The sequence below is a fragment of the Sphaeroforma arctica genome, assembly GCF_001186125.1.
Source record: "Sphaeroforma arctica JP610 unplaced genomic scaffold supercont1.82, whole genome shotgun sequence".
Classification (NCBI taxonomy): domain Eukaryota; class Ichthyosporea; order Ichthyophonida; genus Sphaeroforma; species Sphaeroforma arctica.
This window is the reverse complement of record NW_014040476.1, coordinates 113,501-127,495: the sequence shown is the minus strand read 5'-3', so window position 1 is coordinate 127,495 and position 13,995 is coordinate 113,501. Positions and strand designations below refer to the sequence as shown.

The following is a 13,995-nucleotide window of genomic DNA, read 5'->3' as shown; positions in this document are numbered from 1 at the left end:
ATAGTAGTGTGTGTGTTGTGTGGTGTGTGTGTGTGTATTTTCATGTAAGCAGAATCATTGACAACATACAGACTCGTCAAATACCAAGTTTTGATCAAGTGACTAGTGGTTACACAGTCACATACTTTTACCATGGTGCGTGTGTGATACGGTGGCTTCTGCACACAATGGCTTTGGTTGTGGGCGTTGGTTGTGTGCGTACAGCAGAACGTCGTGCCTGCTTGTGTTTTGCTTTTGGAGTTCGGTACTTTCTAGGACATGCTCGCTTGTGAGTACACTAAATAGCATGTATAGATATTCTCCTTCCACGGATACCCGGCGATGACACATGAAAGGTTGTCAGACAACACCCACACACGAGCGCATCTGTTTGTGTGCTGTGCCGAGCGAAAACTAGGATTTTCTTCTTGAGAAAACTGGGGTTTTTTTCTTGAACGCTCGTATGTGGATATCGCGCAGGCCCGCCCCAGATTGACCAGAGACAAGAATTCGCGGCTAAATGGAGACGACAAAGATACTTTAACATATAGTTAGTTGATGTACATAACACTGTTTTTGCACACAACAAATACATACAAAACCACAGGCACGTAACAAATACATACAATACCACATACACACCACACCGTTTTATACAAGCACGTGTCGTTACTCACACATGTCTATCGAAGTATCGCCTATAATTTCACACAAATACTCCCACATTTCATTAACTGTGCCGCACGTGAACGTTCACATAGACACATACACCCACGTTCTCACTCAAATACAAATACAACCAGCACCCTACATGCGAGTGGTTACCATGGCAACGCGTGACCCCACGGCAGAGCGAATAGATAGCACGCACATGGACCGACTGAAGAAGGTGTGCTGTACTCGTGTGACTGTGACTGTGACTGTGGCTGTGGTATCACTGTGATGTCTGTGTTGTATTTCTGTGAAGAGCTAAGCGAGTGCGTAGACGTGTGTGCCATCACATACACCTAAGCTTACACATGATGTAGGGTACGTTAGTGGTTGGGGGGGCATGTAGAGCTATTCCTTTCAACAGGCCAAGCATGCCCCCTAGCCCACCAAACACAATCACACGTACCCGTAAACCGTTCTGATTTCCGATACGGATCTAACGTCTTGCGAACTCAAACCGATGATACGCCCTCTTCCACCACTCTGCATGGCACGATAGGCTGTTCAGTGGACGTTCCCGTACATGACACGCGCAGAGGAGTTTCCGTACGACGATGTAGACGTCAACCGAGGTAACAAGGGAGACATGTGGCAACGGTGCATAGAGCAGGCGGTGATTACCATAGCAACATGGAACGGGAGCACCTTCGCCGATGACGCGAGAGCGGCTGTACGAGCCCAGCGAGACGCGTACTGTATCGAACCCGATTCGTACGGTGCGCCTGTGGTGCTGGTGATGGAAGCTGCGTATGACGAGTTTGGAGATAGCAATTGCTTTTGAGAGGGTAGAGCAACCAGGGGAACGGATGAAGACTCGATGGTATGTGGAGTCAGGGGGGAGTCTATATACATATACATATATATATTATAACTATATATATATTTATATATATACATATATATATTATATTATAATTATATATATATATAACATATATATATTATATTATAATTATATATATATATATATATATATAAATAAATATATATATACATATAAATATATTTATACATACATATATATGAACAAATATACATATTTATGTATATATATTATAAATGTGTGTTTATATATATATACATATATGTGTGTTTTTATATATATACATATTTATGTATATATATATATATGAGTGTATATAAACGTATATAACGCACATTCATAAACACACACATGTATATGTATAAATATATGTCTGTGTGCGTGTGTTTAAATATATTATATGCACACATATATAAAATATATATAATATGTGCGTGTATTGATCGAATTCATTTTTCAGTCGTATATCTATTTGCACATCGAGTAGATACAGATTATATTCGGTTGCTATTATAATTTGAGACACAATAGATTGTACTACATTCGAAGTTGCGTGCACTTATTTATTTAGAAATCGTACTATGCTATAAAGCATGTTTAAAGGCATATAGATAAAAAAAATGTCGAAACACCTATAGACCAGCTGCGTCGTCAGTGACATCGACCACTCGGTCTTGGCCAATCATTTGATTGTAAGCCTTCTGGGCTATTACCATGGTAGGTGCGTTTGTGTTTCCGGACACCACTGTAGGCATTACGGACGCATCGATGACTCTTAGTCCTTCCATGCCATGTACTCTAAGGCCATTAGAGTGATCTACAACCGCCATAGGGTCTGATGCCGGTCCCATTTTACAGGTAGATACCGGGTGGTAGATAGATTCTGTATTCTGTCGTAGATACTCCACAATGTCGCTGTCCGTAAGGTTGTCAACATCCTTATCGTCGAAGCCACTGACCACCAGTTTATCTTCAGCTAAGGCCTTGGTCTTAATCAGCTCGATGCTCTTTCGTACTGCAGCCACCATAGGGTCGAAGTCGGCCGGTACATCGTAGTATTTGGGATCGATTAGAGGGGCATCCATTGGGTTAGTTGACTTCAAAAGGACCGTGCCACGGGACTCGGGGCGCATGTAACACGATTTGATTGTAATGCCACCACCGTATCGTAAAGTAGCGCCGTGATCCTTGTAATAAAAGGGGGCGACATGCATTTGAATATCGTTAGCGGGAATGTCAGGTCTGCTCTTGAAGAATGAACCGACCATCTGATTATCTCCCATGAACACTCCTTCATCCTTGAAAACGCCCAGGAAGAAGTGCTTAATCTGATTGGGCAAGTTGGTGAGTCCGATTTGCAGCGGCATGCTAATACTCCAAGTTTTCGCATTGACGCAGATGTCAGCATGATCCTGAAGATTCTGGCCCACACCCTGCAATTCATGGACTACATCAATTCCATGCTTGGCCAGTTGGTCCTTGGGACCAATCCCCGAGAGCAGAAGCAACTGAGGGCTGTTGAATGCACCACCGCATAGGATAACATCATTTCTTGCTTCAAATGTGACGGGGTTAGCAGCATCAGAGCTGTCTGATACCACTACATTCACTCCAGTTGCACGTTTACCTTCAGTAAGAATCTTTGTGGCGTGTGCGTCAACGAAGATATCCAGATTTGAACGAGCTCGAACCTCTGGGGTAAGGAAGGCAACACCAGAGCTGCAACGACCACCCTTGGTTTGCGTGTACTGGTAATACCCTACTCCAGACTGATCTTCGCCATTGAAGTCTTTGGTTGATTTCCATCCTAACTCATTGCCTGCTTTAACGATGCGCTCGCTGTACGGGCCGATATGTGCTTGAGTACGCACGTGAAGAGGTCCCTCAGTGCCATGGTACGGATCATTCGTAAGGCTATCATTACATTCCAACTTCTTGAATATGGGAAGAATATTCTCCCACTCCCAGCCCTTGCATTTACCTTCACCAGCCCACAAGTTGGTAAAATCGTACTTTAGTCCCCGAATATACACCATGGCATTGATAGCAGAGGAGCCGCCAATACCACGCCCACGGGGCTGAAACAAGCTTCTACCATTGCAATGTTCCTGAGGCGTAGTAGAGTACCGGTGATTATACGTCGTACTGTAAGGAACAGTCCAAAAGAAACCACTGGGGTTGCGGATCAAGGGTGTATTGTCATCTAGGCCCGTTTCCAGTAGGGCAACTCGTACATTGGGGTTTGATGAAAGGCGATTGGCCATTACACAGCCGGCACTTCCACCACCTACAATCACATAGTCGTAGGCATGCTTACTAGATGCAGGTAAAGACCTTAGAGATTTTGCCACAGACATCTGGAATATACGAGTATTAATTGTCTGCTTTATGCGTCTATTGTAGTTTGACTCTGGTTATAGTATACTGAGTTTACTCGAATACACTAAACAGTATGAATGCTCCTATCGAGCTGTATCCAGTGAACTAGTGATAGACACATTCAGTACTACTGTTGTTATTATCTAGACAGAGCCCTATTGCTTATATACATCAGAAATTATATTTATCAGACCTGGGGCCGAATATAGACTTGGCACTTATGGTTCCGCCGCCTCCGTCAGAAAGCCAGTTGTCTTACCCTTTCCTGTCCTACTGCGCGCTTCTCTTCTATTTTTTGTAGTAAAAAAATACACAAACCCAACAAAATATGACTACGCCTGCATATCCTTCTGACTAATATTTTTAGAAAGACTATTGGCTAAGCATTTATGGATTGGGATCATTGGGGTGTGTATGGCTTTTGTTTACAAAAAACAAAATAGCGATCGGCTCAATATAGATAAATATTTTTTTGGAGTATTTATTTCGAAAACAAATTACTGAAAATGGCAATTAAAGTATCAAACTCGAAAGTCAGAAACTTAAAACTGACATGGCCATATGCGGTTCTTATAGCCATATGCGGTTCTATTATTGTGGAAACCAATCGTCAGAACACTTATTACTATATTAGGAGTGTCTCGACTCACGACTCGGCTACTTAGATGTGGTTCTTCATAGATAAAAAATGCAGCTAACGGTGGCCCTATGAATTTTTTTTACTCCCTACGCTGCTACGACTACTACAGTACTACTAGTAGTACTGTAGTCTAACTTGGTAAACGACATGACATTTTAAATTTCCGATATGTTTCCGCTGTCGTTAACCTTTCCGACATGGCGACATTGGCGGAAACCTAGTGTCGGTAACCTATCACCTTGGAGAAAGACTTAATATATCCGTAAGCCAATGAAATATATGTATTGACCTCAATAATAGTCATGGCGGAATCTGGAGGTTAACGATAAGAAAGTTTCCGACAGTATCCGACAGTCGTTTACCTGTCGAACATGGCGACACTGTAGCCACCTCATACCAAGCCAGACTGTAGTAGGCGTAGTAGAGTTGTCGCCTACACTCTCCAGTGGGCCCAGTGCCCCAGTGCCCCCACTAAATAGTAAATACACTCCCCAGTGATCGACTGACAGTCCCCACTCCCCAATCCCCACTCCCCAATCCCCACTCCCCACAATCCTACACTCCTACAGGCTGGCTCATACATTCAGCCCTACACTCCTACTACAGTGTAAGTATAGTCTATACTACACTCTACAGCAGACTGCAACTCACTCTGCAGGCTGCAATCTCCAGTCCACACTCTACACTCTGCAGTCTACAGTCTATTTACACTCTACAAGAGTACACAGTCTACACCATATTTACAGTCTAAATATTAAAAAATACAGTCTATTTAGTATTTACACCCTTTATTTTAATTTTAAAAACGGCCTCTTCTTGTACACAAATTAATCGGGTGGAAATAGACCAGACATGGTAAACGACATGGTTGCAAGTTCTGATTTCTGTACCAATATTTTGTCACTCAATTTGTACATATGCAATAAAAAGGGGGGGGGGGTTGACTCGATCATTCAAGTCCCACCGCCAGAGTCCAGACTGCCAGCCGGCCAGCGCCGTAGAATCATTGAATCATGAATATTTATTTTCAAATATATACACATATCTATTTTTATATAATAATAAAGAATTTAAAAAAACAAACAAAGTGCAGTATGGCTAAATATGCGTTTACGCTCAACTTCTATGACTATCCCGTACCCTCATATTTAACGTTATGAGCTTAGAAGTATAGCGCTAATCTCTAGAGAAAACAAATAATTGTTGTTGTTTTAAAAAAAAACAACAACAAGACTTATCATTGATTTATAAAACAACAAGACTTACCTTAACTTATTGATTTACAAAACAACAAGACTTCCCATAACTTATTTATGGTCTTATGCAGCTTGGCGCTTGTAAATTTGCAATCAGTTATTGCTTAATTAGGTCATGGCCCTCTGGGCTCTGGATCTTGACAACAAATGCATTTTTCATCCAGTGACAATTTTCTCTCTCTCTCTGTGTGCTCTCAGACTCTCTCTCTCTAGTCTCTACTACTGCATAGAGAGTAAATAGTAAATAGTAGTAAATAGTAAATAGCGACAGATAGTAGTACTGGCTACTGCAGTGGTTGTTGTAGAGTGTAGACTGTAGACTTGTATGTAGCTCAAACTGACAATCTAAAACTAGAAACGTCACTTTCTTGGCAGTTGGCACTGCCACAAAGCGAAAATTTCAAGTTATGACAAGCACATTGTGCTAGCAAATCTGAATTTTTAATAATCGCAAGGTGATACCTTTTGTATTTAAAGGCTTCTATCGTTCGGCGAAATATCAGTTTAAAAATTGCATTACACAACAGCAATCAACTATCAAAACAAATACATAACGTAAAAAGATGGTTAACCCGCAAGTATTTCCCCAAGAGAAGCAGTCTTGCTTTCCTAACCCTCGGAACCCAGATCTAAAGATGCAAAGCGTTATAGCCCCTGGTGCCGACTGGGGATCGTCTGCCCATCGTTTTCCAAACTATGTGGACGGTGAAGCCACGTGGCCCGCTCAGTTGCTGGCTGACATACCTGGTCGTTGCACCACGTACGAGAGCTTCCAAACTACAGTTGCCGAGAATCCTGACCGACCATATCTAGGCGAACGCAAGGTTGTGCACAATGAAGATGGTAGCACAAGCGTCGGAGACTACGAGTTCATCAATTTCTTAGAGGCAAGCGATACTGCTACGCTGATCGGTTCTGGACTAAAAAGCCTTGGTATTAGCAAAAACCAGACCGTTGGATTATACTCCAAAAATCGAAAGGAATAGTCGTTAACTGATCATGCTTTGTCGTCGTACACCTTGCCGTCGGTGGCAATCTACGATACACTAGGTCCTGATTCTGTGCATTACGTTATGGAGCATAGCGAAATGGTGGCTGCTTTCTTCGAGAAAATTCGCCTTGAGTCCCTTCTAACAGCTATCGGAATGGGTCTACCAGATCTCAAGTACGCCATTTGCTTTGATGTTGTCACATCTGAAGACAAGGCTAGATTCACGAAAGCTGGCGTTGAGCTACTCAGCCTGCGAGAACTAAAGGATATGGGCGTGGACAACGTGTTCCCACACGATCCTCCCACTGCATCGGATGTTGCTGTACTCATGTACACATCGGGTACCACAGGCAACCCCAAAGGTGTTCAGATCACCCATAGCAACGTTATGGCCGATGTAATTTCACTTCAACAACGTCTCCACGTATCTAACCAGGACGTGCACTTCTCATTTCTACCCCTGGCTCACATCTTTGAACGAGTGGTACAAGCGCTATGCGTTAGCGGGGGATGTAGCATAGGTTTCTATCAAGGAAAACTACCCGAGCTGATGCTGGATATCCAGACCTTGAAGCCCACTTTCTTCATTGCCGTGCCTCGTATTCTTTCACGCATCTACGACAAGATCAACCAAGGTGTTAAGGCTGGTGGTCCTGAAAAGGAGGCTGCTTTCAGGGGCGCATATGACATGCGTCTCGCAGCATTGGAGCGCGGAGAGGACACCCCTGTGCTCAATGAGAAGGTATTTGATCGCATGGGATTGGCACTTGGTGGACGTGTCGAATGGATCGTCACCGCGTCAGCGCCTCTAGGGACGGCTATACACGAGTTCTTACGCGTCTGTGTGTGCCCAGTTATCATGGTGGGCTATGGATTGACCGAGACAACAGGAGGTTCAACTCTCACCCATTACAACGATACGAAACTCGGCCATGTGGGATCACCGATGGCTTCCAATGAAGTTAAGCTTGTCAGCATTACAGAGATGAACTACCTGACTACTGATGAGTGTCCTCGTGGTGAAGTGTGCGTCAGGGGTACCAACGTGTTCGGTTCGTACTTAAAAAATCCCGAGAAGACGAAGGAAGATATCGATGACGAGGGTTGGTTCCACACTGGCGATGTAGGCCGTTGGAATGCCGACGGCACCTTGTCCATCATTGATCGCCGGAAGTCTATTTTCAAGTTGTCCCAGGGCGAGTATTTGGCCGCCGAGCACCTCGAGGCCATGTACGGTAAGTGTGACCATATTGCGCAGGTGTTTGTAACCGGCGACTCCTTCCACGCATACCCTTTGGCCGTAGTTGTACCCGATGCGGAGATGATTGTTGCCTGGGCTAAGGAAAACAACATCTCAGGCGATGCTAAGAGTATTGCTCAAACAGCTGAGTTGAAGGCCATGCTGGTTGCGGAGTTACTGGACATGCACAAGGAATGTAAGCTCAAAGGTTTTGAAAAGCTCCGAGACTTCATCGTAGAGCCTGAGGCTTTCAGTATTGACAATGAACTGCTTACACCCACCTTCAAGCTGAAGCGTGTGAACGCAACCAAGAAGTACCAGGATCAGATCACTGAATTATACGATGATATCGAGAGCCATCAATAGTTGACAAATATATATTGCACCAGTACGATTTACGAAAGATATTAAAGATGTACTTATGGATCAGTATCCCCTAATGGACGACAACAGAATACGTGACGAAATCTCGATTAAGACTATAAAAAAAATTGATTTTTAAAAACTGTACAAAAATCATTTCTGAAGGTATTCAATACACAACTAATGCTGTAGATGTTTTACTCAGACGTCCAGAATTCGTATACCTTTTAATTGCTTCTGAACTACTTTGGTTTAGACATTTGATGTTCCAAAATCGAGGGGAGGGGACTAACAACTTTGAAAACCGATTTAAAACCCTAAAACATCCGAACTGTTTTACGTCAAACCTTTTTTAGAATAGATATACGTTTACGTTCAACTTTTGGTCCTTTGTATACGTATTGAATATGGCACGAGCAATTTCACGGCTTTTGCGATTGTTTCTTTCTTCTCCACCGTGTGCTTGTATGCTCATAGGTGCTCCTTTTGGGTCTAAACATTCAAATATGTACTGCTCTCTAAAATCATGAACTAGTTCTATAAAAGAACTTAGATAGGCCCTTCTGATCACACAACGGTTTGAAATTGAATAAATATGCGTTTACATTAAACTTCTATTCCATACCCCCATAACGTAATGAGCTTAGGCTTACAGTCAATAAATTGATACAGTCTATTTACACCTCTTTATTTTTTTTAAACTGGCCTCTCTTAATGGGTAGTCATAATTCAACGACATTCCTGTAATTCCGGATTCTTAAAAACAAGTTATCAAACTGTCTGAAGTTCTGATTCGGACAACAGTCCGATCAGGCATATTATTTTATTTCTTCCCTAGTGAGAGGGTCATGGTTCTGAACCAATATTTTGTCACTCAATTTTGAATTATGCATAAATACAATAGACGAGGTTTTTTTGTTGACTCGATCATCCGACAGCCCACCCGAAACTGAAAGCTCCAACTGCCAGCCGGCCAGCGCCGTCGAATCATTAAATCATATATATATATATATATATATATATTTATATATATAATCTATATAAAAAAACAATAAAAAAACATAGTGTTCTGTGCTCAGAAAAAGTTTGGATTAAGCTCTATTACTCAAACTGAAAAACCTTCTTTATATTTTGTTTAGTAACTAGATGTTAACATTAGAACACGTGCTGTCTTACATCTACTTTCAATCCTATTTACACACTTTCTACCTTTTCCTAATCCTCGGAAATATTGTCTTGCTTCTGCTTCAAAGAGAATTATACTCAATCAAAACCCATATAATTCCTTGGCTAATAGTATTTCTAAAACGGTATCCACCAGTAGAAATACTGGTTCATTTTTCACCAAAACACTACTCTCATTTGTGAACTAGCTACTTCTGGAGTAAGGAACTCACTCAGTGGCTGTCATGGTTTACAACTTCTTTCTGACATATTCGTCATCTCTTTTTGACAGCTGCCATTCGGTTTATTGCTCCTCAAAAAATCCATGGGTTTAAAACCAGTCTGACGTCATGCCCATAACAAATGTATGGTGCTGATCTAGAAATAAAAAATGTCGTTTGTTTTGTTTTGCAATAAACAAAAAGAACAACAAGACTTGTCATAACTTATTGTCTTATGCTGCCTGCAAATTCGCAATCAGTTTTTGCCTAATTAGGTCATGTCCCCCTGAGCTCTAGATCAGGACAATAAAATATAAATACATTTCCATCCAGCGACAAATTTGAATTTCTCTCTCTCTCAGTCTCTCAGTCTCTCAGTCTCTCAGGTTCTCTCTCTCTAGAGTAAGTCACTACTCCTCTACTACTACATAGAGAGTAGTAAATATTTTATTATACAGTAGTAGTAAGACTAAAGTAGAGTGAGAGAGAGAGTTCAGAGTAGAGAGAGAGAGAGTGTGTGTGTGGTTAGTATCGGGAATATGATCCGGTATGACAATTGACACGTGTAAATACATACAGACTACAGTACTGTACTTTTATAAATACTACTTTTTGTCTTCAAAGTTCAAACTCTGATTTTCATTAAAAAAACCTATAGCCTCCTGAAAATAGAACAAAAAAAGTTTATTTATAGGACTGGTTCGCGTAGTAAAATCGGTACACACTTAAATGTTTATTTAGACCCTCAAGGTGCACCTATAAACATACAAAGGACAGTATGGGGAAAAACCCTAAACCCTAAACGTAAACGTATATATATTCGATTTTTAAAAAATTTAACGAAAAACGGTATGAGGTTAGCTGCAGAGTGCTCAGTGCAGAGTGCAGAACTGCAGACAGTCGTTATTTAGGTCTCTTTGTGCAGACTCTCTCAGTCTTTCTATTTTAATTCGTATCTATACTAAAATAATTTTTTTTTTTAAATATGTAGTTTACACTTCTGACTTCACACTTCACACTTCAGCTGTCGCGAGTCGCGACATGTCGTCTGAAAAAAAACATGTAAACGACCGTCGCGAGCCGCGACGTGTCGCTAACTCGCCTATGGCGAGTTAGCGACACAACGTTTATTTATCAGCTCAGGCCTCAGAGCCTCAGGACATCAGGTTCAGTGAGTTGACTGAGTTCACACTTCACATTTCACATACTGGTAAATACTTCAACAGTTCACACTCATATTTTGTTTTTGAAAAAACCAAAAGTAATTTCATTTTTTTATAATATTAAATATATGTACAATAAAAAAAATTAAATCAATAAGATACGTATTTACTATACTCCAGATTCCAGAATCGAGATAAATACAATATTTGAAAAAAACATAGTAGACCTATAGCATTTGTTTTTTAAAGAAAACAAAAGGCATAGCCTCCAATGAGTCCAATCTGGCAATCTCACTTCTCGCTTCTGACTTGAGTGACCACTGACTTCTCACTTCTGAAATTCAAAGAGTCGAAAAACTTAGGTTTGAAAAATTAAAATATCTCCTAGCCTCTGGAGTCGCAGACGAAATACCATATTTAGCAATGTTATAAAACTTATGCGATTTTGCGCATAAATATTTACATAGCTTGTGAAGTTCTGATTCAGTAGTGAGATGATTTTGCGCATTCATTCTCGTCCCTCTTCCTCTTTCTCTCTATCTCTCTACTTTTGTATATAGACTGTAGAGCGAACCTCGAACCGTTTTCCGTTAAAACTTATAAATCGAATAAATATACGTTTACGTTCTACTTTTATTCCATATACGGTCCTTTGTATGATCGTAGGTGCTCCTTGCGGGTCTAAACATTTAAGTGCGTAGCGCTTTTACTATACGAATCAGTCCTACAAACGAAATTAGGTAGGCTCTTCTGATCACCTTATAACCGTAATCGTTCAACTTCTATCCCGTACCCCCATAACCTAATGAGCTTCGCTGTAGTCACACTCTCTGTCTCTACCACTCTAGTAGAGAGAGAGTCTATTATAGAGAGTCCACTAGAAGGAAACCACGATCGGTCAAATTTGGTGGTATTTCTGATTCAAAGACATTACAGTTTACCTTTATCTACCTACTGCTTACGAAGTATATAAGCGTATTGCATTCACTATGCAGCAACTAGTATCTTACCTATTAAACTGGTAACATCGAACATCGAAACATTCCTATATTTAAGATATAACCTAACTACAATGGAGCCAACCTGTGGTGCCGACGCTCATAAGCGTGCCAACACGGCCTTCAGAGCAGGCACTACACTTCCATTAAGCTGGAGAAAGAGCCAACTAAAGGCTCTTAGAAGTATGATAAGTGAAAATGAGAAAATTATTCAAAAGGCAGTATATGCGGATTTGGGTAAGAGTCCCGAGGAGGTTTGGTTGGCGGAGACACAAGCCTCAATCAACGGTATTGATAGCATGATAGCCAATGTAGATAACTGGTCAAGAGCTACTCACGTAAACACAGATGTTTTTAACTATCCGGCCACATCCATGATCAAGCCTGAACCTCTGGGCACGGCCCTGATTATCGGTTGCTGGAACTATCCAATTACACTTATCGCTGATCCCATGGCTGCAAGCATTGCAGCCGGTAATGCTGTTGTTGTCAAAACAGGAGCTGAGACACACTCGCCCGAGACAATGAAGTTATTGTGTGAGCTAATTCCGAAGTACATGGACAAGCAAGTTATCAGCATTGTTTCCGGTGGCTTTGACGAGCTACAGGATCTTTTGACAATGCGCTGGGATGTTATTTTTGCAACTGGTTCACCCGGACTTGGCCGAATGGTAGCTAAAGCAGGCGCACCAAATTTGACCAAATGTATCCTAGAACTTGGTGGCAAATCACCGGTTTACGTTGGCAAGGGTGCCAATTTAGCAATAGCTGCCAAGCGTATCGTGTGGGGCTCATTAGGCCTAAATGCTGGACAAACGTGTATACGACCCGATCACATGTTCGTAGACAGCTCCATCGCCGAAGCTTTCATAAACACGCTGAAAGAAACGATTGTCGCCCAGTACGGCGCCAATCCACAGCAAAGTAAATCGTATGGGCGTATGGCAAAGGTACCAGCACATCACAAGCGCTTAACTCATATGATAAAGAGTGATAGCAAGTACATAGTTCATGGTGGCGAAACAGACGCTTCGGACTTCTATGTCGCGCCTACGCTTTTAGACTTTGGGGCGGACTCTGAGGCTTACCACGCTGCTGCTAGTATGCAGGAGGAGATCTTCGGTCCCATACTGCCCATCTTGCGAGTAGATGATGCCGAGCAAGCGATCGATTCGATTCTAACAAGAGAAAAACCACTAGCCATGTATGCGTTCACACATGATAGACACGAACAGGACATGTTTATGAACGTATCTGCGGGCAGTCTCCAGTTCAATGATGCCATTACATTCATGCTGAACGAGAATCTTCCTTTTGGAGGGGTAGGAAATTCGGGCAGCGGCAAGTACCATGGGTACCAAGGCTTTGTAGAGTTCAGTCACATGAAGTCTATTATGATCAACTCGAATCTGAATGACTTGAAGGCACGTTTCTCGCCCCAAACAAACTTCGACATGACCGTGATGAAACTCGCACACCGCCACATTCCTGATGTAGTGGTGAGTGGTTTGAACCGAATTCACTACTTTGCCCTTGCAACTGTCGCCGCCGGTGCTGCTGCTGCCTTCATGCTAGGAAAATTTCGTTAAAGACAGTATTTCGCTACAGGTTTAAAAATTAAACGAATTCCAATATTCGTAAACACTTTGTACGATACTGTATTTATGTATGTGTTCATTCCGAGTTTCGTGAGTCGACGTTGATGAAGCTAGTGATGTGGTAAACTGACTTGAGGTGCTGTGATTGTAGCCGTGTGATGACTTCGAATATTCAAACTAGCGGCTAGGTAAATTAACCCAAATTGTTATCTTGTGGATTGTGAGAAACTACCTCTTCACTTTTAGTGCACAATTTCTCGGGATCGATGCGTGGAGAGAGACAGACACAGACTATATTATATATTATATATATATATATCTTATATACATACACACATACTAAAAACATACCAACATACATAGATATATATACATATACATAGATATAGATATATATATATCCGCACACACGCACGTTCACATGGACATGCAAACCAACCCATACGGACTAATAGGATAGTATTCAGAG

The 13,995-nt window shown here is 41.7% G+C and overlaps 6 protein-coding genes across 6 annotated transcripts in view; 5 read left to right on the top strand and 1 right to left on the bottom strand.

The window, feature by feature from the left end:
* Window positions 1-411, top strand: part of SARC_01946 (hypothetical protein) — a gene marked incomplete at both ends in the record, with an annotated part of 6,798 nt that extends 6,387 nt beyond the window's left edge. The window contains one exon of the mRNA XM_014304335.1: window positions 295-411. Within this exon, the coding sequence (XP_014159810.1) occupies window positions 295-411 (117 nt within the window). The remainder of the gene's footprint in view (window positions 1-294) is intronic.
* A 394-nt stretch (window positions 412-805) lies between these two features.
* On the top strand, window positions 806-1,536 carry SARC_01945 (hypothetical protein; the record flags this gene model as incomplete). The annotated part of the gene is made up of 2 exons (XM_014304334.1): window positions 806-868; window positions 1,190-1,536. 2 exons carry the CDS (start codon window positions 806-808, stop codon window positions 1,469-1,471), a joined length of 345 nt encoding a protein of 114 aa, XP_014159809.1. The 3' UTR covers window positions 1,472-1,536.
* A 526-nt stretch (window positions 1,537-2,062) lies between these two features.
* SARC_01944 (hypothetical protein) lies at window positions 2,063-4,025 on the bottom strand. Its single transcript, XM_014304333.1, has one exon. It carries the CDS (start codon window positions 3,868-3,870, stop codon window positions 2,146-2,148), a length of 1,725 nt encoding a protein of 574 aa, XP_014159808.1. The 5' UTR covers window positions 3,871-4,025; the 3' UTR covers window positions 2,063-2,145.
* A 2,253-nt stretch (window positions 4,026-6,278) lies between these two features.
* On the top strand, window positions 6,279-6,774 carry SARC_01943 (hypothetical protein; the record flags this gene model as incomplete). The annotated part of the gene is made up of 1 exon (XM_014304332.1): window positions 6,279-6,774. The coding sequence occupies exon 1, from the start codon at window positions 6,352-6,354 to the stop codon at window positions 6,772-6,774; it is 423 nt and encodes a 140-aa protein (XP_014159807.1). The 5' UTR covers window positions 6,279-6,351.
* Window positions 6,775-6,861: 87 nt separating this feature from the next.
* On the top strand, window positions 6,862-8,385 carry SARC_01942 (hypothetical protein; the record flags this gene model as incomplete). Its single annotated transcript, XM_014304331.1, has 1 exon — window positions 6,862-8,385. One exon carries the CDS (start codon window positions 6,862-6,864, stop codon window positions 8,383-8,385), a length of 1,524 nt encoding a protein of 507 aa, XP_014159806.1.
* A 3,488-nt stretch (window positions 8,386-11,873) lies between these two features.
* Window positions 11,874-13,566, top strand: SARC_01941 (hypothetical protein). The gene has a single exon (XM_014304330.1). The coding sequence runs from the start codon at window positions 12,003-12,005 to the stop codon at window positions 13,515-13,517; it is 1,515 nt and encodes a 504-aa protein (XP_014159805.1). The 5' UTR covers window positions 11,874-12,002; the 3' UTR covers window positions 13,518-13,566.
* Window positions 13,567-13,995: the final 429 nt, after the last annotated feature.